Source organism: Molothrus aeneus, chromosome Z, assembly GCF_037042795.1.
Source record: "Molothrus aeneus isolate 106 chromosome Z, BPBGC_Maene_1.0, whole genome shotgun sequence".
Lineage (NCBI taxonomy): Eukaryota > Metazoa > Chordata > Aves > Passeriformes > Icteridae > Molothrus > Molothrus aeneus.
Window position 1 is genome coordinate 73352817 of NC_089680.1, and position 25200 is coordinate 73378016.

A 25200-nucleotide genomic window follows, 5' to 3' on the forward strand; every position below is an offset into this window, starting at 1 on the left:
GATTTTGCTAACCTTTTACATCTCTTTTCTGATGATACTCGAGTGACTGTATTCCCCAGAAAGGACATTTTTGCCTGTGGCTAGACACCATCATCTTGGAAGATGCTTAATGTTTTCTACTGTCACTGGAATTAATTTTAGCTTGTTGGGAGCTGAATTTTCTCTGCTTATGTGGTTGGCTTTGTTTGTCCTGCAAGGTCCTCCCCAATCCTGTGGCTCTGTGCTCTGCCTGAATTGTCTTTTCCTAGAGGAAAGGATGACAGATTGCTCTTCCCTGGATCCAGCAGTGGCAGCTGGGGAAATTCCAGCATGTCTTTTCTATACAGGAGGAATACATTTCTTATGTTTGGCATAAGAAAGGTGATTTGGGGTGATCTTTTAGACATACGCACTTCTTCTTCTTTTGGGGCCTTCCTCAAATACAGGATGAGATTAAAATATCCAGTGTCACATGAAACTGCTACTTTTGTAGGTGACAAAGGAAATATTTCTTAGATAACTGGCAGACACTGTGTGGAATGTAACATTAAAAAAAAAACAAAACAACAAACAAACCCAAAGAGATGGGTTCAGGTTTACGCAGTAAATTCAGAAATGCCAGTAGATGTCTCTAGGGGCAATTTTCCTGCTAAAGCATGCAGCACCTCCTTTGAACCCCACCAACACTGTTCACTGCTTCTTGGACAGCTCCTGGTTCTGCTTTGCTTGTGGGGGATTTAATCCCTTCCATGTGGCAGCACAGGATGCTGAGACACTACAGGTGGGGAAAGGGTCTCGTGTCTCCTCTTGGCTCCCCTGCCTTTCATTGCAAATGTTATAAATCCCAAATCTCAACAGGCACATTACCTTTGTGATGATTTATAGATGCTGATGACACATTGCAGTGGGCTGACCCCAGCCAGCATCCAAGCATCCACCCTGCCTTTCACTCATTCCCTTTTGCTGGGGAGGAAAAAATTCAAAGGGAGGCGAAGAGAGTCACGGGTTGAGATAATGTAGTTTATTAAGCAACACAAAAGCTGCCCATGTAATCAAAGAAAAAGAAAGGATTCATTCAGTACATCCCACTGGCAGGCAGATGTCCAGCTGCTTCCTGGGAAGCAGAGCCTCAGCTTGATTAATGGCCACTTACAAAGACAAATGCCATAATCACCAACATCCCATCTTCCTCCTCCTTTCCCTGAGCTTTTATGCTGAGCCTGACATCACACGGCATGGGATAGCCCCAAGGTCAGCTTGAATATCTCCACGTCCCCTCCTAAATTCCATCCCACTCCCAGACTGCTTGCTTTGGGACAGGGTGGAGAAAAGAGAGGAAACCTCAATGTGGGGTGAGCAGCACAGCTCACAGCAAATGCATAACACACATGGTGCTGTGAGGGAAATGACCTCCATTCCAGCCAGATGGAAACTAAAAAAGCCTTTCCCTTCAGCCTTTCACCCCTTCAACCCTCCATTTCTGACTCTACCTCCTCCCACCCAAGCAATGTGAAGCAATGAGGAATGAGGACTGTCATCAGCTCATAACATTCCCTCAGACACTCCTTTCTCCTCACACTTCCTTTCTGCTCCAGCACAGGCCCTTTCCCTGGGCTGCAGCCCCCTCAGGTAAGCCCATGCCAGGGTCCTCTCCATGAACTCCTGGCTGAGAATGAGCCCCTGCACAGGTGCCTGTCCCCACACCAAAATATTCCTCACACCAAAATATTCCCCACACCAGAACAAAAGTAATGCCATCACAACACCAACAAAAGTGGCCAATTTACAAACATGATAAAACTCCAGTGCTGGGCCCCTCACAACATTGCAACAGTAAAACATTCCCCACAGTTATTCCACTGTTCTGGCTGTTTCCAGTCCAAGTTTGGTTCACTGACTCTCCCAATTTCTTGTCTTTATCTTAAATCCCTGACCAGGTCCTTCCTATTCCTGACTGGAGGGGAAAAGCAGATCCAGGTGCCATCTTCTTGTTCTTCCTACTGCCCAGGAGGAGGGCATGAGAAAGTGAGATGGTGGAACAAACTCTACACTGAAAGGCTAAGCAAAAATTTCAGGGAAGACAGCTGCTCAGAAGGGGTCCCTTCTTCTGTATTTATTGATGGCATGGGCCCCTGCCTCAACCATGCCCTTCTAACGGTGCTGGATGCTGAGAAAGACACAGCCAAGTCCCAACAGAGTGGTGAGGAGACTTCTCAGAAGACCTCTTGGTTTCAGAAGTCTCCCTGAGATCAGCAGGGCCAGGGCAGCTCCATTTGCTGTGGCACAGGGCGCTTAGTCACAGGATCATGTATTGCAGCCCACAAAGTGGGAAGCACAGGTTTTCCTTCTTATCTCTGCTTCTCACCATCCTACCCTTATTTTCAAGCAGTAATAAATTATTGTCAATTAAATTGAATTAGTTAAATGAAATTAATTTCCCCCAAGTCGTATCTGTTTAGCCTGCAATGTAATTGGCAAGTAGAGATCTCCCTGTCCTTATCTCAACCCATGAGCTGCTGCTGTTGCTTATTTCTTTTCCACCACCCTCTGGAGAAGGATGAGGGAGAAAGCAGCAGGGTGGAGGCCTGGCAGGCAGTCCTGGCCATCCCACCACACATATGAAGGCATTTAATAACTTTGTACCATCAGCACTTAATACCCTTTTAATTTAGAGTGGCACCTTGGGTTTTTGTTGTCATTTTGGGCTTATATTTCCTGTGGTGCAGAAGGTTTTTGAAAACGCCTCTAGAAAATCCCCTGGGGAAAGGATTCAGCAGTAGAACAGATGCAGGGCCCAGCACAGCAAGATCCAGGCATTTTTTTTAATGGGTTGAGTGTTTACGTGATATAAAAAAAAAACAAACTTGGCATTCCTTTCTGGGTCCAGGAAAAGTCTCTGTTGAGGAGACAGTGGAACCTGGAGGTCCTGGATGAACCTTCCATGGGACAGAGTTGGATGGAGGTGTGTATGACCATGCACTGTGGAAAACCTCTGAATTTGCTGCTGCATCTTTGAAGGATTTTCTAAAATGCATACCCTACCCTTAAAAATTGTGTTTGCTTTGGCTGCCACAGAATTGGTAAAAATGCTTCCAACCACATTCATGACACACAAACAGAAGGACTGGTTTTGTGTGTTTATCAGTTTTGGATGGGGCTGAGTGATTTACTTTGAAATGCCATTGGTTTATCGCAGCTATACCTGGACTCAAAGAATATTTAAAGAAATATTTTCCAGCTCTCGCTGGTACCTCAGTAGCCCAAACTCTTGCACCTTTGAAACCAGATTGTAATAATTTGATGGAAAGCAGCACTTGAGTTATTAGATGAAGGTAAACAGGCAGCCCTTGGAAGCATCCAAAAGCATCAGAAAGCACCCAAAATCAAGATGTGTGGCCACGTGTCACCCAGCACGACAGGCTGTGTAGCACAGACATTTGAGATACTGCCCCAAGGAGCAGCAAAACCCAGGCACAGGCCTGGCTTATCTGCAGCCTGACGCTGTATTGGCCAAACCAAGATGGGGATGTTTTAATTTCAGTGTAAGGATGCTTAGACTTATTCCTCATTGGGATTATACAAGTCAAAGTTAAGTCCTTTAAGCGGTGGGATGATGAGGAGAGGAATTTTATGCTCTATGAAGGAATTAGACCAATTTTAAGCAAGTTTAGGGATGTAGCTGAGTGGTGGGCTTGGCAGAGCTGGGCTGGACTTAAGGGTCTTTTCCAACATTGGTCACCCTGTTCTGTTCTGTGATTCTTTCCTCTTGTGTGTGTATATTAGAGACCCAGTACTGGCTTTGGTAAGGAGCACTGGCAATTTAGTTTCTCCCATTTTTCTTCAGCAGGACTAGCTTTCCTGAAAGAAAACAAGAAAGCTTTCCTCAACAAGAAAGCTTTCCTGAAATTTTAACCTAAAATAATATTTTTTTTTTACCCACTCAGTACTTAAAAAAAAAAGAAAGAGAGAGAGAAAAGGACAAGATATTTTTTAAATGTAGGTTTTTATATAGCTCTGAATGGGGTTTAATCCATTTTTCCATGTATTTTTTCTCTTCTCTCATGTATTCATGCTCTTTGTTCTTTCCGGTCCTTTCTGTTTCATCCTACTTGAAATGGAACATGAGGAGGAAGAACACAGCATAAGAGCCATTTAAAATAATTAATCAATGTACTTAGTCTTCTAAAAATACTCATACAAAACCACCCCCTTAAAAAATAAACATGTAACTAAAACAGTAATTTTGAAATCTCAGAAATGTTTTCAACAAGGCTAAATATTAATTACGCTGTTATTAAAATAAATCAACAACAGATTTGTGAATATATTCATCCTTCTATAGGGATTTATTGAAGATCTTGAAAGCAAGTAGAATAAAATCATTACCATGAATAAAATATTATTACTAATGTAACACATGTATGAAGAAATTTAAGACATCAGGTTTGCAGGTACAGGTGATAAAATGTTTCTTCAAAATATTTCCTTTAAAATAAAATTAAAATAAAATAAATAAAATAAAAATAAAATAAATAAAAAAATTAAAACTAAAAATAAAAATAAAACTTTTCCTTAAAATATTTCCTTTCTTTGTTCACTTCTATCACGATTAAAAAAAAAAAAATTACAAGCCCCAGTAATACCTCTTTCTATTGCCATCAGTAAAACACTTGAGTTGGACTTTGTCCTTACCAAATAGGGAGATTATTACCATTTCCCTGAGGGCATCCACCTCTCCTGCAGTCCCACCTATGCCTTTTCCTAGGGCTTTTTTGCTCGGGTTGGCTTTGTAGAGCAAACAGACCCATCCAGGTTGTTCCCCAAATGCTTCCTGCTGGCCCCGGGTGGCTCCTGGTGTCACTGGGGCCCCTGTTCAACCACGTGTATGGCCAGGAGGGCATGTTTGTGTTTCATTTGTACAGACATGATTAGCTCCTTCCCAGGGCTTGTCTGCTGTAAAACTGGAAATGTGTCATGGGCTATTACCCAAGCAAATGTAATGCCCCCAGAATAAATATGCCCCGCGAGCTCACAGGCTGTAATTGATGGAAAAACAGGTGTTCCCCCTTATCCTCTGTGATTGCCTGCACATATGGCCTCTTTTATGCCATCCTCCAATGGCTTTGTAATGCTGGCTCCTGCAGAAAAAGAAATAGTGTTACTGTAAAAGAGTGGGTTTCAAGAGTGTTCTTCGGTCCACAGCCAAATTAAATACAAGCAGCACAGCCCTTTTTAGTATTTAACTAATTAAAACTGCAGCAGCCACCACAAGCACTTCAGGCATCAAACTGCATTTCCAGCTACTCTTGTTTTAAAATGTGGTGCTCTGACTTTGCAAATTAAAGCTACATATAATACAAATTCCCATTTGAATGGCGTTAACATCCTCAAATTGGACCCTCCAAATAGAAACAGTAAAATAATATCAACTCCTGGTTGATTTTATACATCACAGGCTGAAGTTTTGTGTTGGTAAAAAACATTTAGCTCCCAACAGCTGTGTAAGACCTACTGGCCTTGTGGTTTTAAAACCAGGAAGATTTTGGAATGAGGCACAGGCAGAAATGCCAATGGTCCCTTTATATAACAGATTTTTGACGAGATTTCAAATTATTTTCTCCTGGGTGAATGCACTTGCAGGAAAAATAAGAGAAGAAAGGTGGCTGAACAGCTGGAGGGCCACCCTTAAGAGGTGAAGGCTGGTGATACCCAGCAGCCAAAATTCCTTAGTCTAGGACTGGGCTGAATGTTGATCCCTGTGCTTTGATCTGTCCCCCCCAGCATGAGTCTCTGTCTCTGCATCACTCTTCCTGTCACAGCAAGGCTTGCAGTGGACAGAAAAAATCTCTGCTTCAGTTGTCTGTGGTGGTAGAAGAGTCAAGACCTGGTTTTATCTCTCCCTGTCAACCCAGCAGCGTTTGCAGGGACTCAGTAACATGTTAAGGATTTGCTCCTCCTGCTCCCTAAACACACCTATTTTGGTTTCACACAGAGAGGGTTTGTTGTTTACCCATCAAGAAATACCAGTATTTTAACCCAAATTCAGCCTACATATTGAAAGCAAGCTCTGTGGGTAGACAAAATATGCTTGGCTTGATCTTGCAAAATCAAATGGGCTGATCAAGATATGACATCAGAGATGAATCTCCTGTCTGGCTTTTACATTGTCACTATCTAAAAGGAAATGTCATTACATAATACCTTTCTTCATCCAAAATATACTTGCAACAAAGCAAGATGATAAAACAGTGGCATCCTCCTGAACCCCTTTGAATTTTCTGCAGATAAACATGGTGCTTTTACCTGCCTTTGGTTTTCCTTATGTCCTGCTCCTGTTTATCTCTGCTCTTTCCTTCATTGCCTCAGCAAGACAGTTGCTCCTCTTCTACAAGGTGCACAAAGAAGAAGAAGAAATGCATCTTTCTCACTTTATCCCTTCCTGGGGTATTTTCATTTCTGTGACAGATTTCTCAATTCACAGCTTGCAGAGTTTCATGCCTGTGCTTCTCACCCTGTAACAGACAAATTTCACAGAGCTCTGGCCACTATTCGGAGCTGCTGAAGCTCCTGAACTCCTCCAGCTTTCCCCGTTGCACAGTTCTGACTAAAGGGATGGGTTTGTTGGACATCAGTGTGGACGTGGTGAAGCCACAGGGCTTCACCAGCTGCAGAGAGTGATGTTCCCCACACCAGGAACAGATGTCTGGAGAGGTGCCATGGCAGCCAGCAGAGAGCTGGGCTCCAGATTATGGACTTGAACTTTGAATAAGGATTACCAGGTTTAAATAAGTTATGTCTACTAACAAGCAAGGAAAGGGGGTGCTGTGTGTGAGTACCTGGCATTTCAAAACCAGCCTGTCTCCCTTTTTCATGGACAAGTCTTTGGAGGATCAGAAATGTGAGTACAAAAACACAGATACAGCCTCAAATACTTGCATGCCTTTTGACAATAAGGGAGAAAACCCCACTCAGGTAAACTCCTGGCCCTTGTAACTTAGGATTTCATCCTCAGTGTTCCATGCTGTATTGGTGGATATCTTACCTATGTGCAAGGAATATTTTGCACTAGGTCTACAAGGGTATATTTTTGTTTGGGGATTGTAATGATTCCCACATTAAAAAAAAAAAAAAAATCTGCACCAGGTTTTTATTGGGATGTGGATCCCCTGGAAGCAGATCTACCTTGAATTCCATGTTAAAAAGAAGAAATAAATTTTCATAATCAACCTTGTTTCAGATCTTACACTCAGATAGAATAACACTGGGTGCAGTAGGGACTAAATAAATATTTCACTGATAAACAACAAGCCTAAATTGTTTATGAAGCATAAAACAATTATCTTTGACTCCACCTGATGCTGCTGAGCAAGCTGTTCCTATTTATTGTGCTATTATTAGATGGGAATTTAGTGCATTGGACAGCATCTTTCCTGAATGAATGACATAACCAAGTCCATGTGGCACAGGCTCCTTCTCCAGCACAATTCAGAACTCTGTACACAGCCCACCATCCTGCATGGAAGGATTTCTTAAAAACCAAACACATGTGAATGAATTTATCATTTAGAAAAGAGTGCCTAGACTTTCAAAACACTCCTGTGGATGTAGATATTCTAACTACTACTTAAAGACTTGAGGATATAAATTGTCATTATATGTACATGCAACTCTGATTCAATTTCTGTATGGAGGCAATATTTCTGCAGAGTTCCTTAACACAAAATGCAGCAAAGAAGCCATGCCAGTTTGCAGGGTCAGTGATGAGGAATGAGAGGTAAAAAAGCAGTTTGTGTTACCACTGGTGGTAACACTCATACAGGAAAAACCCACATGGAATCAGAAATTGCTTGGCGAGGTGGCCACATTTAAATAAAGCCTCAGAAACAACTCTAAAAATGGAACAGAGGGATCTTTAAGGCATCTGTCCAGGAAAGTGAAGAAATTATATTTTTGGCAGTGAGCACTGAGAAAACCATGCAGAGAATAAAATAAATTAAAATGAATGGGAACCACGTGCCCTGGTTGCTGCCTTGGCTTTGGTGAACCTTGACCTGTTGTTACACCACGTTGCAGAAAGCAAACGTGGGTGAGCAAGAGGATGGTGTTCCAGTGCCATTTTATCAGTGTCCTATTCTATATCAATATTTATTGATATTCTCTTGGCATTTCTAGTATACTCACTACACACTCACCTCTTCTCCCTCTCGGGATCCATTCATATTCCTGTTTTTTGAGGCTCCTACTCTTACAGCTGTCAGAGCAGTGGCAGTGATTGCAGCCCCCTGATCCCTGTGGGTCCATGGAGTTGGCCAGAACCATATCCACTCTCGTGGTGATGCCTGGGAATGAGATGTCAGACACTGAAGCAATGATCTTTTAAAATATTTTCCTCTCCTCATTGTTTCATATTTATGTTTTGGTTATTTTCCCATTTTAGAAGCCAGTAAAGAGCAAGGCAGGCGTATCTGTCACTCCATAATAAATGGAAGGAAGCACAGTATTGGAGCACAGATCTAAAACCAGCTTGCTGAAATTTACAATTAAAAAGTTGGAAGAATCAAGACATGAAATACAGTGCACCATAAAGTGAAGATGCTAAAAGGTTCAGTTTCAGAGGGAAAGGGCATTTAGAGAACATCGGGAAAGTTTTAGAAGCATTTTCTAGCAGGTGAAAAGACAATGAAAAGGTAGAGGGAATGTTAAATAAAACTGAAGGGGCTGGGGAAATGCAGATGCAAAATGAAAATGTGTAAATAACTGTTTAACAAATTAAAGTAATTGCTAAAAAAGTGCAACATGCAGACCACTGGATGCGATTAAAAGAAAAAAAAATTGAAATTATTCTTAAACGAGAAATTGTACAAAATTAATAACTTTATTCGAGGATAAACATATTTGCCCACCATCACCGGGGTGGGCAGGGTGCCCATTAATGCAGCACGTCTGTGGTGTGCCAGAGGTGTCGGGGGACAATGCGCGGAAATCGCGCTGTGCCGCCCGGTGGGTCCCGGGTTAGGAGCCCAATTGGTCAAAAAAATGCCAAATTCACCTCGCTCTGCCCTCGCACCGAGGCGAGAGGGGGCAGAAAACCCACCCGCGACGGGATGGGTGCGAGGGGCGGGCGGGTCCGCGCTCCTGCCTCACCTCGGCTCGGCTCGGTCTCACCGATCACCTGCGATAATGGAAACGATCGCGCACCGGCACGGACCGACCCTCGCGGACCAGACCCCGCATCCCCCGTCCCGCCGAGCCGCTGCCACCCCCGCCATCCCCCTCCCGTGCCCCGGGGCCCGCCGGGCTTCGCCCCCGCGCCCCCGCCTCCATCCCGTTCCCTTCCGCGCCCCCCCGGGAATCACCCCCCCCGGCCCGGGGGCCAGGTACACTTGACGTCAGGATGGCTGTCGTCGTTTTGACGTGTAAACACTCATTTCCATTCCGGCTCCGGAGGGTCTGTGTGCCTCGGGCAGCCGCGCCGGCAGGCAGGCAGGCAGGGCTCCGCTCCGCGCTATCGCGTAGCAACGCGGCGCCGCATCCCGCATCCCGCATCCCTCATCCCGCATCCCGCGTCCCGCGGCCATGCCCGGGCGGCGCTGGGCCGGCCGGTGCGCGGCCCTGGCCGTGCTCCTGGCAGCCTACTCCCTGCCCCGAGGAGGCAGCGCCGGGCGGCTCTTCCTCAACGAGTGGGCAGCGGAGATCCCGGCCGGCCCCGACGCTGCCAGAGCCATCGCGGACGAGCTGGACTACGACCTGGTGGGGCAGGTACGGCCGGGCGGGGGACACCCGCAGGACGCTCCGCGACGGGGCTCCTTTCCCATCCCGCGAGCATCATTCCCTCCCCGCTCCCTCAAACTTGCGCCCGGCTGCCGCCCGCGGGGCTCCGGGGAGTTTAAAGCTCCCGGTCTCCCACCGCAGCCTCCCAGGGTCCGGGGGCCGGCCAGGGACGGCTCTCTCGGAGGGGACGGGGCAGAGCGACTCGGCTCTTCCTCAGAGGAGCGGGCGGGGACCTCCGGCTCTCCTTGACGGGAGCGGGCAGGGCGCTCCCGCTCTCCTTGGCGGGACTGGGCAGGGTCGGGCGGGACTGGGCAGGGTCCGGCTCTCCCTGGAGGGGTCCGGGCAGGGCAGCGGGCTCTCCCTGAGGAGACCGGACAGAGTCAGCCAGGGCACCCCGCTCCTCCTGACGAGACCGGCCGTGCACCCCGCAGTGCCACAGGGCACCGGGCAGGGCTCTCCCCCGGCAGTTCGGGCAAGAGGAGGAAGGCGCGGGCGGTGTCGGCTGCGACCCCGCTCCGCCTCCGCCCCGCCGGCTCCATCGCCATCGCGGGGCTTCTCTCCAGCCATCCCTCGGGCGCTTTTTTGGGATGCCGTGACGTCAGCGTTGTCAGGGATGAGTAACCGCCGTGAGGGAGCAGCTTCGCCTCACCTCCCGGCGAGGGTCCTGTGCCGGGCACGGCGTCCCCCCGCGCTGGGACCCTGCTGTCCCCGGCCCGGCGCCGTGGTCGGGGTCGCGGCCAGCCCCCCTCCGTGTCCCCGATGCTGCCCGGGGGCTGCCAGCCCCCTCTGGCCGCCTGCCCAGCCCCGCTTTAGGGCACGGCCGCGTTCAACGCACTCCCAAATCCCTTAGGTGTGATCCCAGCTACGCGAAATTGTATCCCACCTACGCGTGATGGCACCTGTGTGGGTTTGGTCCTGCTGCCCTTGTAGTCGGCACATTTGCCCCCACAGCTGTCAAAGAGCCCGTCCTTAGCAGAGTGGGGTATTCAAAGCTAGCGGGGTGGTCATGGCTTGCCCGGTGGCCGGGTGGCTGCTGAGCGAGTGAAAATGCTGCTACAGTGGGTGCCTGAACAACCCAGCCCCGCAGTGAGGTGTCTGAAGCCATGCAAAGCTTTTCACACCTGTGCAGCTGAAACGCAGGAAAAGCAGATGAAACTAGTGATGTAGCCTTGCCGAGGTGAGTCCGTGAGTGTAGTGGTCATTAGTGCAAGCGCTGTGTAACTTGAGTCCTGCAGCTGTAATGACTGCACTTGAGTGGCCCAAATGAAATTACTCCCCCGGCTTCTTCTAGCAGCACACAGACTGAGAGAAGCACTTGTTACTGGAAGAGTGTTTCCTTGTTTGGATTAAAAATACCTACAGGCTAGCTTCTTGCTCTTTTGTCTTTAAGGCAGCGTGAACTCTTTCAGGTTTTGATTGTTGGTACTTGCTCACAGTGGGGAAATACTGCCTGATAATTAGAGCATGTCTGTGTCTTACAGATTGGATCACTGAAAAACCACTACTTATTCAGGCATAAGAGTCACCCAAGACGGTCCCGAAGAAGTGCTATTCATATCACTAAGAGACTTTCTGATGATGAGCGGGTAAGTGTTAAATTTATTCTTTTTTAAAATTTTTTTTAAAATTCTGTCTCCTTACCGCTAGCTTCGTAAAGAGGTCATAGGCAGGCCTTCCTCATTTTGCAAGTCTAATATATTCAGCCATCCATCCTCCTGCTGAATAATACTTAACTATTCTGTCATTCACAGGCAGAGTCTGACCCTCCCTTACCACATATTTTACAAGAGCTTTCCAAATTAAGATCTAAGATGTGCAGCACCGGAATTTCAGATGTTGATGTGCCACTGAAGAAAATGTGAACAGAGAACCAAGGGGGTGGATTCAAAGTAAAAATCCATAGATGCATTAAGTTTAATTAGGCCACGTCTGTGCAATTACCATGTGAATTAGGTTTGATTTAAAGTGACTGAATATTAAGTAAAAAAAAAAGAGAAGCAGGGATAAAGGGCTGATGTTCTGCTGGATTGGCTTCTACAACAAGCTAAAATCCCTTTTCAAAAGATCCATCACACATTCCAGACTTGCATTCTTTTGTTACAATGATCTGCCACTGCAATCAGAGAACAGGCAAACTGTTCTCTGGAGAGGGGTCTAAGGTACAACCCACTGGTGAAGCAGACCCCTCGTTTGTCCGGCTTTATTTCGGAGAGAAGCATTTCTGTTTGCAACCATAATGAAAAACTGAGGTGCATGACAAATTTAAAGAGCAGACCAGAAAGCTGTCAGCCTCTCTTACAAACTATTTTCTGGGAAATGTCACAACAACAACACTTGATTTTAAGATCAGCATTGTTGCAACAATCATTGTGACAATATGAGCTGTCCAAACCATGAAGTAACCTAGTTGTCAAAACCAGCAAATTATCATATAAGGACAAATCACTGCAGAATGAGTAATCTTCTATCTGGAGGTTTCAGATGCAAATGTCAACTAGGAGGAAATATTCTGTGTGGCAAGACAGGATGTTTGTTTTGCCTGCTTTTTTTTTCACAAGTGTACAATCTCATCTATTTCCTTGCAAGCAGGAATGGGTCTAACAGTTAAAGCTGAAATAATCCTAAATTTGGGATGTTCAAACCTGCAGATTCAGTCTAAACTAATTTATGCCTATATGACCACATGTTTCATGCCATTGTAATACAGTGTTCAGGACCAGAGTTTTGGGTGCAGTCTCTCTCTTTTTTGGGCTTACTGCATCAAATTAATCTGTTACACAGGGAAGAATGAGAGTGTTCAATGCATCATGTCCTAAAATTGTAGCAGAATGGAAGTGATTGTGTCATATTGCTCAGACATTATTGCATCCTTGCATTCCTTGGATTCAAACTGCTGCAGGTGATTTGCTAAATTTACTCCAATTTCCCTTTTTATTTACCATCCAGTATGCAAATTAATTCCGTGGATAAATGAGATGTAATTATGCATTATGTAAGTGTATAAACACAAAGCAATCATGTAATGCTGTGTAGTTACACAGGGACCTTTGCACTGAGGAGCTGCTCTTGTTCAGCAGCAGCCTACTTAAAAAGATTTAGATTCAACCTTTAAAAAAAGAGAGAAAAGGGAATCCTGTTTTTGTTTGTATAATGCCTTCATGAATTTTACAGTATGTTAAGTGTGAAAGTTGTGGTAAAACTTGGCTCTAATCTGAATATTTATATGCTTTCTATAGTGTTTGTTGTAAAACAGATAAAGGCTGTGAATTGAAGGGATATAATTATCTGGTTACCTACCTTCTTCTATATTTGCGCTAGTTTCCAAATCTACTTTCTTGCAAGTAGATTTGAATTGAGAATTTTTTTTACTGCTTTATGTATCAGTGATTGGAGATTTGGCATGGGGCCTTCAGGTTTTGCTGGAGAAGGATGGTTGGAACCTCACCCAGCTGCTGAGTGACAAATGTTTTGCTTGTTTGCCTGACATATGTGCTCGGGAGTTTCAGCTCATTTCCCTTCAGTGCACTTGCTCCCCGTGAAAAGAAATAACAAGTGTGGAAGTTGTCAACTGCTAATTACTGTTGGGTGGTGAAGAGGTCAAGCTTTGCTGTGGGCAGGGAAGAGAGATAGAGGTAATTACTCCAATGTGTGCACAAGTATGTATGGCCAGAGATATCAATAGAGCAGTTTAAAATACCCACACTTGCATGGGTATATTCATCCTCTATGACCAAGGTTTGTAGGGGGTTTAGGACTAAATATATAGCAAAGAGAATCATAAACATGCCTAATGCAGATACCATTTTAGAGGAGTTATGTTCTTGTAGTGAATTTTCATTAGGCTTTCATTACAAAATTGCATTTTAATCAAATCATACTTCTTAATCATAACTTCTGAGTCACTATTATCTCATATATGGTGATAGATGTCAGGATCATAAAGCTGCTCAATGACAGGAGATAAAAGGAACAGAATCTATTCAGAGCTTGAAAGTAAAAGATTAGATCCAAGGCACCCTCCATAAGAGGCTTGTCACAGGATCTTGGCAATCTTACTGAACTTGAGTTTTCTTTGCCTGCTTGGAATTTGGGATGAAAAGGACCAACCATATCTGCGTCAGAGTGATCACACAAGGACCAACTAATAATGTTTTATTCCCTTTCCAAAAAGAGCACACAGCACAGAGAGAGGCATCATCATCATCAGGATTTCATCTGAACTGGGTTCAGTAATGCATTCAAGGGCAGTACACATTTAAAATACAACCTAGTGCCTTAGAGACTGCTGTGTCTGTGCACAAAGGCTGTGCAACTCGTTTGAAGCTTTACCAAAGCACACTGAAGCATTTTGGCTTTCAGTTGCCTTAAGTGGAATTATGCTGGTGATGAAGTTAGTCCAATATTCATAGCTTGCTAATTGACCACTTTTCAAAACACCACTAGGAAGGAGACTTGGAGGTCCAGCTGGTCTGTGAGTAACAGCATCATCATTATTGCTAGACTAAAGCCAGAGACAATCTTTCTTCTTGCCTTTTCACTCCCAACAGAGAGTGAATAAATGATAAGTAGGAGAAAGAAGCAGGCCCGTGGTATTCCTTGTTTCAGTAAGCACCGTTGTTTAGATGACCTTCTAGCCATACTAATCAGTTTTATTTGATGTAAAAACCTGTCTTGTGTCACTCACATGAATTCCTTGTTAACTTGTATTTAATGATTTTCTGTGAATTGATTCTACAGTATTGTGATTTCACCAAGTTCTCTCCCCTAAATCTCACTGCACTACAGTTTAAATAATCCTCTTCTCTGTACTGAATGCTGCTCACTTTTCTTTAGGCACCAAAATCTCTCTGTGTGACGAAAGCCTTTATACTCCAGGTTAAGAAAGTCCCAAACTGAAGAGGTTAATTTATCATATTTTTACTATCATATTTTTACAAATACTTGCAGGTGTCATGGGCAGAGCAGCAGTATGAAAAAAAGCGAACTAAGCGTGCCGCCGTGAGAGACTCAGCAGAGAGCCTTTTCAACGACCCTATGTGGAATCAGCAGTGGTATCTGGTAAGAATTTGTTGCCCTGTGGAGCTGGAGAAGGTGGTAGTGCCACCAGCTGCATTATTTTACCAGTATCAGAGTGACTGCACCGAGGGGAATAAATGAAGGGTCCCTTTCGTTAGCATGTACTGCAAAAATGAGTGATCTCTGTAAACAGCATTTTCAGACAACCTTCTCTCTTCTGTGGAATATCACTTCTACAGAGTTTCTAGATGCCAATCCAGCTGCTATTTACTATGGGGGAGGGGGATGATATCACAAATTGTAAGCAGTTAAAAACCACTTTAATGATAATTTTAAAATATTTGTGGTTTTTTGTGTAAGAGTCCATTACCATATCTGAAGCTGGCCATCTATTTCTTTATTAAAATTGGTAGTGCAGAATACATATACTAGATGAAAACAAAAGCATCTGCATGCATGTGACAAGCACCTTCAGCTATATGGACTAGGATTTATATGTTAGAGGGTCTCTAAATCTTGCTCACCTGCTCAAAACCTCAGGGAAAAAAAATTTCCTGAGCTCCACAGCTTCTGTCTGCATGTGTCAATTGAGAAATACAGTTGATCATTTAGATTTTACATGGTTTCTTCCAAGAGCCTGTGTTTCCATTGTGCACCTAGCTGTACCTTCAGTCTAGGATTCATTGCTTTTACTCAGAATAGAGATGGGATTAAAGGTGGGTATAACAAATCAGAGAGAAAGGTCAAGCACAAATGGGGCCTGAGTGGCTGGAAATACTTTTCCTCAGTTCATCTTAGAGAAATAATACCAAAATCTAGGCTACTTTCCTTCTTTTGAGCTAGGGAAGATGAATTATAAACCACATAGCATAAAATATTTCCATGAAGATTCCTGCAGACATCTTTTGAACAGAAAAAATATTGTTATCTGAAAGAATTTAGCTTTTCTTTAATCCAGAATGTCTGTTTGCTTCCTTGCCTGTAACCAAAAAAGCAGGACATTTCCAAGATGTGTATATTAGACAAATACACAAACACACACATGATTCATAAAAGCAGTCAGGGGAAAAAAATCCTGGCAATGTTCTGCTCTCCAGGAGATTTAGTTCCTTTTCCCACCTATTTATGGTTTTCACTATTTTTCCCTCTAGTTTTCACACATGAGAAACAAAAACATACTGTTTATCCTTGTTTGCAATGAACATTGAATTTCTCTGATTAAATGCATAAAAGTGTTAGACATTTTCTTCAAAAATATATTCCTTGCCTTGTAGTGTATAACTGACTATTACCTTATGTTTTGACTTGATGGCAACAGTTTTAGCTCTATCCTGTGTACCTTCACACATCACCAGGAAAAAAATATTATTTGATGGATTCAAGAGAACAGAGCTTGAAATCTCAAATAATTTCCTGAATGGACGCAGTCAGGTACAGATAGCAAAATATGAAAGAAATTTCATCCCCATAACAAATTTCTTTTCCTAAACCTTGCATTTTATTCAGTATTTCTTTGGAAACAAAGACATACAGAAAACCTGCCATCAGCCAACGTAATTGTGCACAGAGAAACAGAAAGAAAGTGCTTATTTTTACATCTCTGCTTGTTTGGTGGCTGTAAGCATGTTTTCTAAATTAGACATATGTACTGCTCCTTTAGCATTAGAGGGGGAAAATGACCCACTCAGGAGATACTCTTCAAAAAGCTTGCTGCAGAAGAGAAGGCTATACATGATTCATACTTCCAGCTGATTTACCACAGGAACACCAATGAGGGTAGTAAAGAGAAAATTGTGATTCAGCACAGTTGTTCCCAACCAAACGACTACCTTAATTGTTTTACCCATTAATTATTTTGCTCTGGCTAACTTTAACATCCAAGGAGAAAATACACTTGGAGGAAATCCAGCTCATTGCACTGCGGGCACTGTCTTGGCTCCTCATCAAATGGAAAGAACAAACATTAGCAGGTCTGATTATTAACTCAGTGTTCCAAGGTCCATCAGTGCATCCCCACCACTCCTTTCAGTTTCTGCTGCCTACTTATCAAAAATACAAGGTGTTTTTTTGTTCTGGAGTGGTCTTCAGGGATATTCGAGAAGTGGGGTAAATCTTTCAGTCCCACAAGTATTTGATGAAATTAATTTTTGGTTTGTATTTGCAAAATTTGAGCGAAGTTCTGGCTTGAGATTGTTTACAGCATCTTTAGAATACGACTTTGGATCTGTTTGGTGATATAAATGGATAAAATGTTGATATATTTGAATCCATTCTGTCCCACAGCAAGATACAAGAATTACTCCATCCCTGCCCAAACTGGATCTCCATGTTATTCCTGTGTGGCAGAAAGGATTCACAGGCAAGGGAGTTGTTATCACAGTCCTGGACGATGGATTGGAGTGGAATCACACTGACATCTATGCTAACTATGTGAGTTTGAGCATTAGAATGCTGTGGAATAGATTAACCAGTTGTAAATTGGATAAACAGACACTCTTCCCCAGCTCATTGTCTGTTCTGTAAGTCAGCTCCTGCAGTACAGAGACTGAAATACTTGCCTTAGGCATGATTTGGAGCCTGGTCTGTGTCACAGGAGGCTGAATGTCACTTAGCAATGGTAGTGGGGTGGGTATTTTGTTGTTTTGTTTTTCCTGCAGTAGATTTAATTCCCAGACACATTTGTATGTAGTGGTTTAATGATAAATTATTAAAGCTCCATGAAAAAGTTATGGAATTGTTAATGGCCATCAAATTCTACCAGCTTGATTGCTGCCAATATGAGGCACATCAAGTAAATAAATACAGACTCTAGAACCCATTTTTTTTAGCAATTTAGAAATGCCTTTCCTAGTTGTCTGAATTAATTCTGCTTTTTTTTAACATGTAGGACCCAAAGGCAAGCTATGATTTCAACGACAATGATCATGATCCCTTCCCTAGATATGACCCAACAAATGAAAACAAGTGAGTAGCTTCACAGCTGTCTCAAGAGAACAAAACATTACAGTGTTAGTTTGTGTGTTAGAAGACACAAGCGGAGAAATTTCTATGTAATTTCTGTGGCAATTATTTTATAAGAGGAAGAATTTGTGTAACAGAATCACTGCATGGTTGAGCTTGGAAGGGACTTCTGAAGGTCATCTGCTCAAGCAGGGAGCTTTAGAGGCTGCTGCCCAGCATGATCAGGATGGCTTTTGAATATTTCCAAGGAGAGAGAGGCCACAGCCTCCCTGGGCAACCTGTGGCAGTGCTCAGTTGCCCTCAGTGTAAAGAATCACTATCGGATGTTCAGAAGGAGCCTCCTGTGTTCCAGTTTACAGGAGCATTCTCACAACATTGATAAAATTCCTAGATGAAGAACTTCATAATTGTAATGTCCCTATGATGTCCTGAATTTTTTCATGCCATGTGTAAGGTGCTGAGGTATTTTTGCAAGGTGAAGGGAATAATCTATTCTTGTGTCTCAGTGTGTTTCTGGAATGATACCTCCCAAAGTATATTTTTACTTCAATTCTCTGCTTTGCACTGGGAATTAAAAAAACAAAACAAAACAAAAAAAAAGTGTCTCTTGATGGGTCTGTCAGAACTGGTCACGTCCCTCACCATCATGGTCCAGTTATGGATTTTGTACATAAGAAAGAGAATAGGAGGGATCTCCCTAGAAGATGGTACACAAAACAGTCAATTTTTTAAACAAATTAGGATGCCACTACTCAGTACAGATAGCAAGAAACTGATGCATTGGTTCCCTGTTTCCTATCAGACAATACCGTAGCATTCACAACATAAATCATTGCATGAGGGAAAAAAAGAAAGATCAGTCTGAGGATAATATAGCCATGAATAAGACATTTGAAAAATGGTATTTCTACTTTGCTACAGTGTTATTTTAGAGAAAGTAGCCATTATCCTCTTGTTATGATGTCATTATCTCTTAAATCTACCTGTATTGTCTCTAATCTTTATTAATAAGTAAATGGAATTCAGTCCAGAAGCATTGAAGCATGTCACTGAATAACAATCTGTAGCATTACATAATACAATGCTCTTACCTTGAGACTTATGGGAAGGATTTCTGTATTGAGGAATTAGAATCACCCATGGAAAAAAACCCAATTGCATAGAAAAGAGTTTGCTACAAGAAAAAACAGGGACACTTTAAAGGCTCACTTTCTGAAATCCTAAATAAATGCTGTGATTTAAAAAAGATATATCTAAATGTGTGATTAAAAAATATTTGTATCATATTTCTGTCTGAGGACCAATTTTTAACTCCATAATTTTATGCCATTTTTTCACTCTACTAAAATACTGATATCTGCAGTGAGATTAAAGAAAGCATTTTTCGTCTCATGGAAATGTTCCTTTGAGCATTAAGTAGGTAAAATTATATTTAATGAAGCTTAGGAGAAGTAAGTATTTTTGTGTCATGTAGATACAACTCAAAAGCTCTTCAATAACTGCATACTGCATTAATTGAAAGGAAGAATTTGAACAAATCAAGGTCCTTGATGAGTCTTTCTGTACAATGCAACAAAGCTGTTATGATGTGTTCTTTATTCTTTCTGTATTTATTCAGGCATGGGACACGGTGTGCAGGGGAAATTGCCATGCAAGCCAACAACAGAAAATGTGGAGTTGGAGTAGCCTACAACTCCAGGGTTGGAGGTAAGGAGAAAAAAATAATTAGATGTCTAATATGAATGGAAACAAGGCAGATGCTGAGCATTGCCAGATACCATTAATCTGAAATATGAATGATTGGTCATTCTCAGAAAACATTTATCTTGCAGTATTATAAGCTTCAAAATCCTGTCTGGCAACAGTGCTGAGTGACATTTGTACATGACAGGATTTCTTTAATGAAGCCTGGAATTGGGTTATGAATAGATAGATAGGTAGAATATGTAACACCAGAGCAACAATCTAGCTGGGATGATGATGATGATGGTAGTAATAAAATGAGTAATCATAATATTAAGAATATTAACAACAATTAATAATATTAACAACAATAACAACAATAATAGCAACAACTTATAATTTACCTAGAGTTTAGACAGTATCTTTTAAGGAATGAAGGACTAATTACTTTTTATTATTTATCCAGGGAAGGAGAGGGATTCAGTAGACTGAAAATAGGAGTACACAAAATTATACCCATCAATATTTGCAGCATATTGTTTCCATTTACACAATCACATTCAAAAGGTCATGTCAGTCAAGTCATGCAAACTGCTGTCCTTTTTGTTTCAACACCTTCCTTCTCTACTGTCACCACAAGTTAAATTTGAAAACAAGTAAAGTCTTTCTTGCCCACCAATCAATATCGTTGTTTTGCTTTTTAATCAGTGACTCAATCTGCTAGTTGTTCATGAAATAATCATGATGCAAGTATCAGTTGCAAATGGTTATTTAGCTCAGAGGAAGTTATTTGTACAGTCCTCCTTTTTCCATTATTCCCTCTTTTTCCCTTTTAACAACGGGATGCCGAGTGGCAATTGACACCCATAACTGTCGTTCCCACCATTTCAGCGTGGTGTTTCTTCAGCTCCCAGTCACTCCACTGAGCTGTCATGGATGTCAGCTTTGCAGTTTGCCATTGCCATAATGCATTATGCTGTCATGATCTGTTTAAATAAAATATCTCACTCATAATATGAAGACGTCAGATTTTCAAAGGAAGGCAAAATGGATGAAGCTGCAAAGATGTCTGAACTCCCACTGTGCCCATATTTTAAGGCTCTTGCATCTATTGAAGAGGTTCTTCCACAGCTATTTGCATACGATCTGTGCTCATTTGCAAATGCAAACTACAGATCTGTGCAGGATGATTTATCTAGAAAAGGGAAATAACAGGAAGAAAAGCAGTCCAGCAATCCACATTACCCAGCAAGCAACATACATTTGGGTGGGGGAGGAGGAGGAATGGAAAACTTGAAAGAAATTGTGAGCTGTTAGATGTGACCAGACTGATTAACACCCAGACAGGGCTCTAAGAAAAATATGTTCAAAGAGTAGTGGAAGATAAGAGAAGTCTTCAAAAGATTCAGATAAATTTGGAGTGGCTAAACACTGGAAGCTTTTTTGATGATCCAAGTTCTACAGGATTCATTTCTCCAGAGGCTGGTTTTCCCCTTAGTTTTTTGTTTGTTTTTTTTTTTTTTTCCAATCCATGAAATGACACATTCCACACTTGTACTTGACATTAGCTCAGGATGACTTCATTAAGTGGCTGTTTGCTTGTAGCAGTTGCCATTTTGGACAAATCCAGTGGTCCACAGCCAGTGCCTTCTCTCTGATAGTCAGCAATATCTGCTTCAGGGGAAGAAACCCTGACAATGTGGAATACCTTGCTCTCCAACCTTCAGCATCACAGGTTGGTTTAACTTTGCCTTGAGGGGTAAAACAAAACATTCCATTGATTTTCCTGTTTGTTTTGTGTGAAAGTACTGAGTTTAACAATCCTGAGTGTTCTCTCCAGCCGCATCAATGCCTGTCCCTATTCTGCAACACTGAATAGCCTCTCCAGTACTTTGTGGCTATGAGTACCATGGGCTTTTCTGTGCACTGTGTGAAGAAAAAATACTCTTCATGCCAGTCTTCAAAGTGACACTTTCAGTGCCCTTTAACATTCACCTCTTGGTCTTTGTAGAGCTGAGACATGTGTATCGATCACCTCCGGTATAAATCAGGGTATTTTCATGCATACCTGACCGTACCACCGTGTTATGATATTTCCATGGTGCAGCCATGGAAATTAAATTAAGGAGCTCCATTTTAAAAAAGACTGGGCTGAGAGTTTGTGCACAGTGGCGTGTTGCTAAAAATAGCCCTTCTGCCAGGCAGATACATATATGTGTGTCTGAAATTACCTTGGGCTTTGCCTGCTTTTGATTTTGTGGAACTGATGATGGGAGCAAGAATAGAAAAGAGTTTATGCAAGAGGATGTAATTGGAATCTGCTTAGGGGAATATCACTGCAGTCATCAAATCCCTGAGTTGACTTGAGCAATCAGGATTTCTGACGATCAGGAAGGCAAGGCAGTGATTTTTTTCCTTGAGCTGTTTTCATCAGTGTGGAGTCGTTGTTCTTAGGCGTTCTCTGGTTTTTGTTTTGTTTCATTCTGTTTTCCCCTTATTACATTATTTATCTGCAGACTTGTCTGTCTTTTTCTGTGGGAAGTATGTGCACACTACTCCTCACATTCCCACTGTCTCATTTTGTGTTGCAAGCTCTCACCTGGGGCTTGCAGCCGCTTTCACACAGGCAGATCTTTGCTTGGCATAAGAGAGAATCTGGAAATTCTGAGCCGACAGAAAAAAAAAGAGTAATCAAACCATTCTGAGTTTAAGACAATCCTGGGTAAGTGGTGTTTTTAGTACCTGAGGCACAGGATATACCTCGGTGCTTTTCTCAGCTTTGTGAGTGATAGTGGAGCAGCTGTGGCAGAGCGGATTAACTCCTTTGTCTGATTTTAGCAGTAATGAATATGAAATAATAAAGCTCAGCTTTATCTCGGAGGTATTAGGAGTATTAAGAGGTCAGCCAGTCAGGAAAAGACTTATGCTTGCAGTCTTTTTTTCCTCTGCTTGATAGCATAAAAAAAAGAACAAGACACCGAGCTGCAAGGGTAAGGTTGGAGTTTTTTTGTTGTGGGGTATTTTTGGGTTTTTTTTTAATGGAATGACTACATTTTGCCTGCTGAGCTTTGGCAAAATCCCCGTTTTGTGGAAAATACTAGAAAATGAGGAGTCATAATTCACCAACTGCCAGCAATGGTGCAGCTGCTGTAGTACTAACCTGCCAAATCCAAGGGAACCCAGACATTTTTATTGCTTGTAAACACAGGCTGAATCCTGACTGAGGTGACTCTTACATTGCTGCTGTTGCTGTAACAGCCATGCCACAGTGGGAATTTTGCCAGATTTCTGCTTTTTCTGCTGTCTTCCAGCATTGGACAGCAGAGCTGTTGCTTTGCATAGCAAAGGATCCAGTGCAGATGAACAACTGCCTGCACCTGAATTTTAAGTACCACTGAGTTTCAGGCTTGCTCTGAAGGAGATTAGATCATGCAGCTCCTAATAAATTGTTAATGACTAGATATCTCTGGATTGCTCACAGCAGAAAAAAACCGTGGCAGAAGAAAAACAGTGAGGTTTTTTTTTCCTGTGGTGGAGATTGAAGAGCTGGTGAAATTGCAGTGTCACGGAGGCAGCAAAACCTTTAATGACTGCTAGGGACAAGTGCTTTGGTCAGAACGTTCAGAACTACATCTTTGTCCTAAAACTCTTAGAACTCTTCCAGATAAATGTAATGTTGATAAAACCTGTTTAATTTCAGTGTCATTTTAGCAGTTTGAGAAGTCTTTGTTGCAGATCTAAGAGAGAAGAAGGAGGAAGAAAGAGAATGCAATAAGAAAAAAATCAGGAATAGTAGGCAAGACATCTTCTTTGGTCTCTACAGAAGGAACGAAAAAATAAATAGGAAGCTAAGAAGATTTTAAGGGGTTTGTGGTGGGATTTTTGTACAGAAACACTGAGCTTTGCAAATAAAATTTAACTGTACTGTTTTACACTGACAGGAGCTTTCTTGAATACTTTTTGTGTGAACAGCACTCGGCTGTGGTTGCTACTTATGGCTTAATTTTACTGGAAATATTAAAACCAGTTAACTAAGACAAGGAGGAGGGAACAGAAAGTAAATTCAGTCTGGTTCTTTTTTTTTTTTTCCCTGTGAAGGTATACGGATGCTGGATGGAATAGTCACCGACGCTATTGAGGCCAGTTCAATCGGTTTCAACCCAGAACATGTGGATATTTACAGTGCAAGCTGGGGCCCTAATGATGATGGCAAAACTGTGGAGGGGCCTGGGAGATTGGCACAGAAGGCTTTCGAGTATGGGATAAACCAGGTACGATACTTCAGGGAAAAATAAAGCAAAAATATTTGGCAGGGAAGAGAGTTTTAAAATGGTTGACACCAGAGGAGAAATGAAAATGGTTTGTGCTGTTCTTGCTCAAATATATTTGAATGGGCATAATGTATTTTAATAGTACAGGTGAGAGAAGTTTCCAGAGAAATTTCCAGCCAGAAAGGACTTTTGAGAAAACACCATTAGGGCTTTCTAAACTGGTTTTTATCTACTAGTCTCCATGGATAAGCTTTTTCTTTACATCCTTAATTTTGCTGCCTTGGTCTCACCCTACACCCACCCTTCTCTGCTGCTTGTTTTACACTGAACAGTAATTGGATTTCTGCACTGAAAGCCCATAAAATTTAATACAAAATTCCTGCTTCATGAATATTTTGCTGTGTGAAATAGTGATGCATTTTAGCACCCTGTGGATGAGCTTGTATTGTGCTAATTGCATTAATTTATAAATTGGTGCATGTCATGATCCAATTAAAATGAAAATAGTACAAATACATGATGAGGAGTACTGGGAGCAATATTTTTATGGATTTCTTTTTTTCATGTTACACTTTTTGGATCTGCTGGGTGATAGATAGGGTGCAAACTGAGAGCTGCCATGAATTTATTAGTAAACTGTTCTAGCTCTTGCCAGTGAGGTGAAAAGATATCTAAAGATGGACAGGTACTAATAAAGAGAGGAAGACTGAATCATAGAGGGAAGAAGGGAGAAATAGCTTGAAGGAAAAACAAACAGAAAATTTTGTATAAAGGGCAATTAACATCAGTAGGCAGAAGAAGAAAAAGAGAGAACAATTTAAATGCTGACAGCTGACAAAGACAATATGAGGGAATAATGGAGACAGAGGAGAGAGTTTGTAACAGGTTAGATGCACATAGGAAGGTAGCAAGATCAGAGGGAGAATTAAAGGTGAAAATTAGGCAACAAATATTAATTGGTCTTACTCTGAAAAGGCAGGGTCTTTGGTGGAGAATATTTTTTTTTTTTGCAGCTTATTTTATTTGTAATGAGGAACAAATTTACCCATTTGTCTCTCAGGATTCAAGGATTCCTTTTGCAAAGGTCTGTCCGGTTTCCATTCTGCTTAAAGTCAGCCAGTGCTGGGATTGACAACAGCTCTAATCCCTGGATCCTTCACTGCTGCTCTGGTGAAGCACCTGAGCACAGCCTTAACCTGAAGAGCCAAGGAAGTGTTGCCATCACTCTAAGTGGAATCAGAGCAGGTGCTGGGAAACACCAGTGCTTTTCTGGACTGCAGCCTTTGTTCTCAAAGATACTATATGATTTTCTGTAGTTGCTGTGGCTTATCTTTCCAAATTTAGAACTTGTATCACAGAGTGCACCTTATTTGTCTTTGTTTTTAATGTTTTAAGTGATGCAAATATCTTATCATTTGCATAAATAACTTCAAATCTCACCTGAGTGGAATGATAAAAAAAATAAATTGTATTCCAACTGCTGTGCATATATTAAATGTGCATATATTAATAATGAACA

The 25200-nt window shown here is 42.2% G+C and overlaps 1 protein-coding gene and 1 long non-coding RNA gene across 2 annotated transcripts in view; one reads left to right on the forward strand and one right to left on the reverse strand.

Moving 5' to 3' along the window:
* Positions 1 to 3971: 3971 nt before the first annotated feature.
* Positions 3972 to 9067, reverse strand: LOC136569446 (uncharacterized). Its single transcript, XR_010785348.1, has 3 exons — positions 8172 to 9067; positions 6283 to 6491; positions 3972 to 5117 (listed from the first exon to the last, which is right to left on the reverse strand). It is a non-coding gene; the product is annotated as an uncharacterized lncRNA (long non-coding RNA).
* Positions 9068 to 9433: 366 nt separating this feature from the next.
* The window catches only part of PCSK1 (proprotein convertase subtilisin/kexin type 1), a 28247-nt gene continuing 12480 nt past the window's right edge, over positions 9434 to 25200 (forward strand). The window contains exons 1-7 of the mRNA XM_066569840.1: positions 9434 to 9738; positions 11232 to 11336; positions 14698 to 14808; positions 17050 to 17196; positions 17654 to 17730; positions 19346 to 19434; positions 23509 to 23681. Of these exons, the coding sequence (XP_066425937.1) occupies positions 9556 to 9738; positions 11232 to 11336; positions 14698 to 14808; positions 17050 to 17196; positions 17654 to 17730; positions 19346 to 19434; positions 23509 to 23681 (885 nt within the window). The 5' untranslated portion in view covers positions 9434 to 9555. The remainder of the gene's footprint in view (positions 9739 to 11231; positions 11337 to 14697; positions 14809 to 17049; positions 17197 to 17653; positions 17731 to 19345; positions 19435 to 23508; positions 23682 to 25200) is intronic.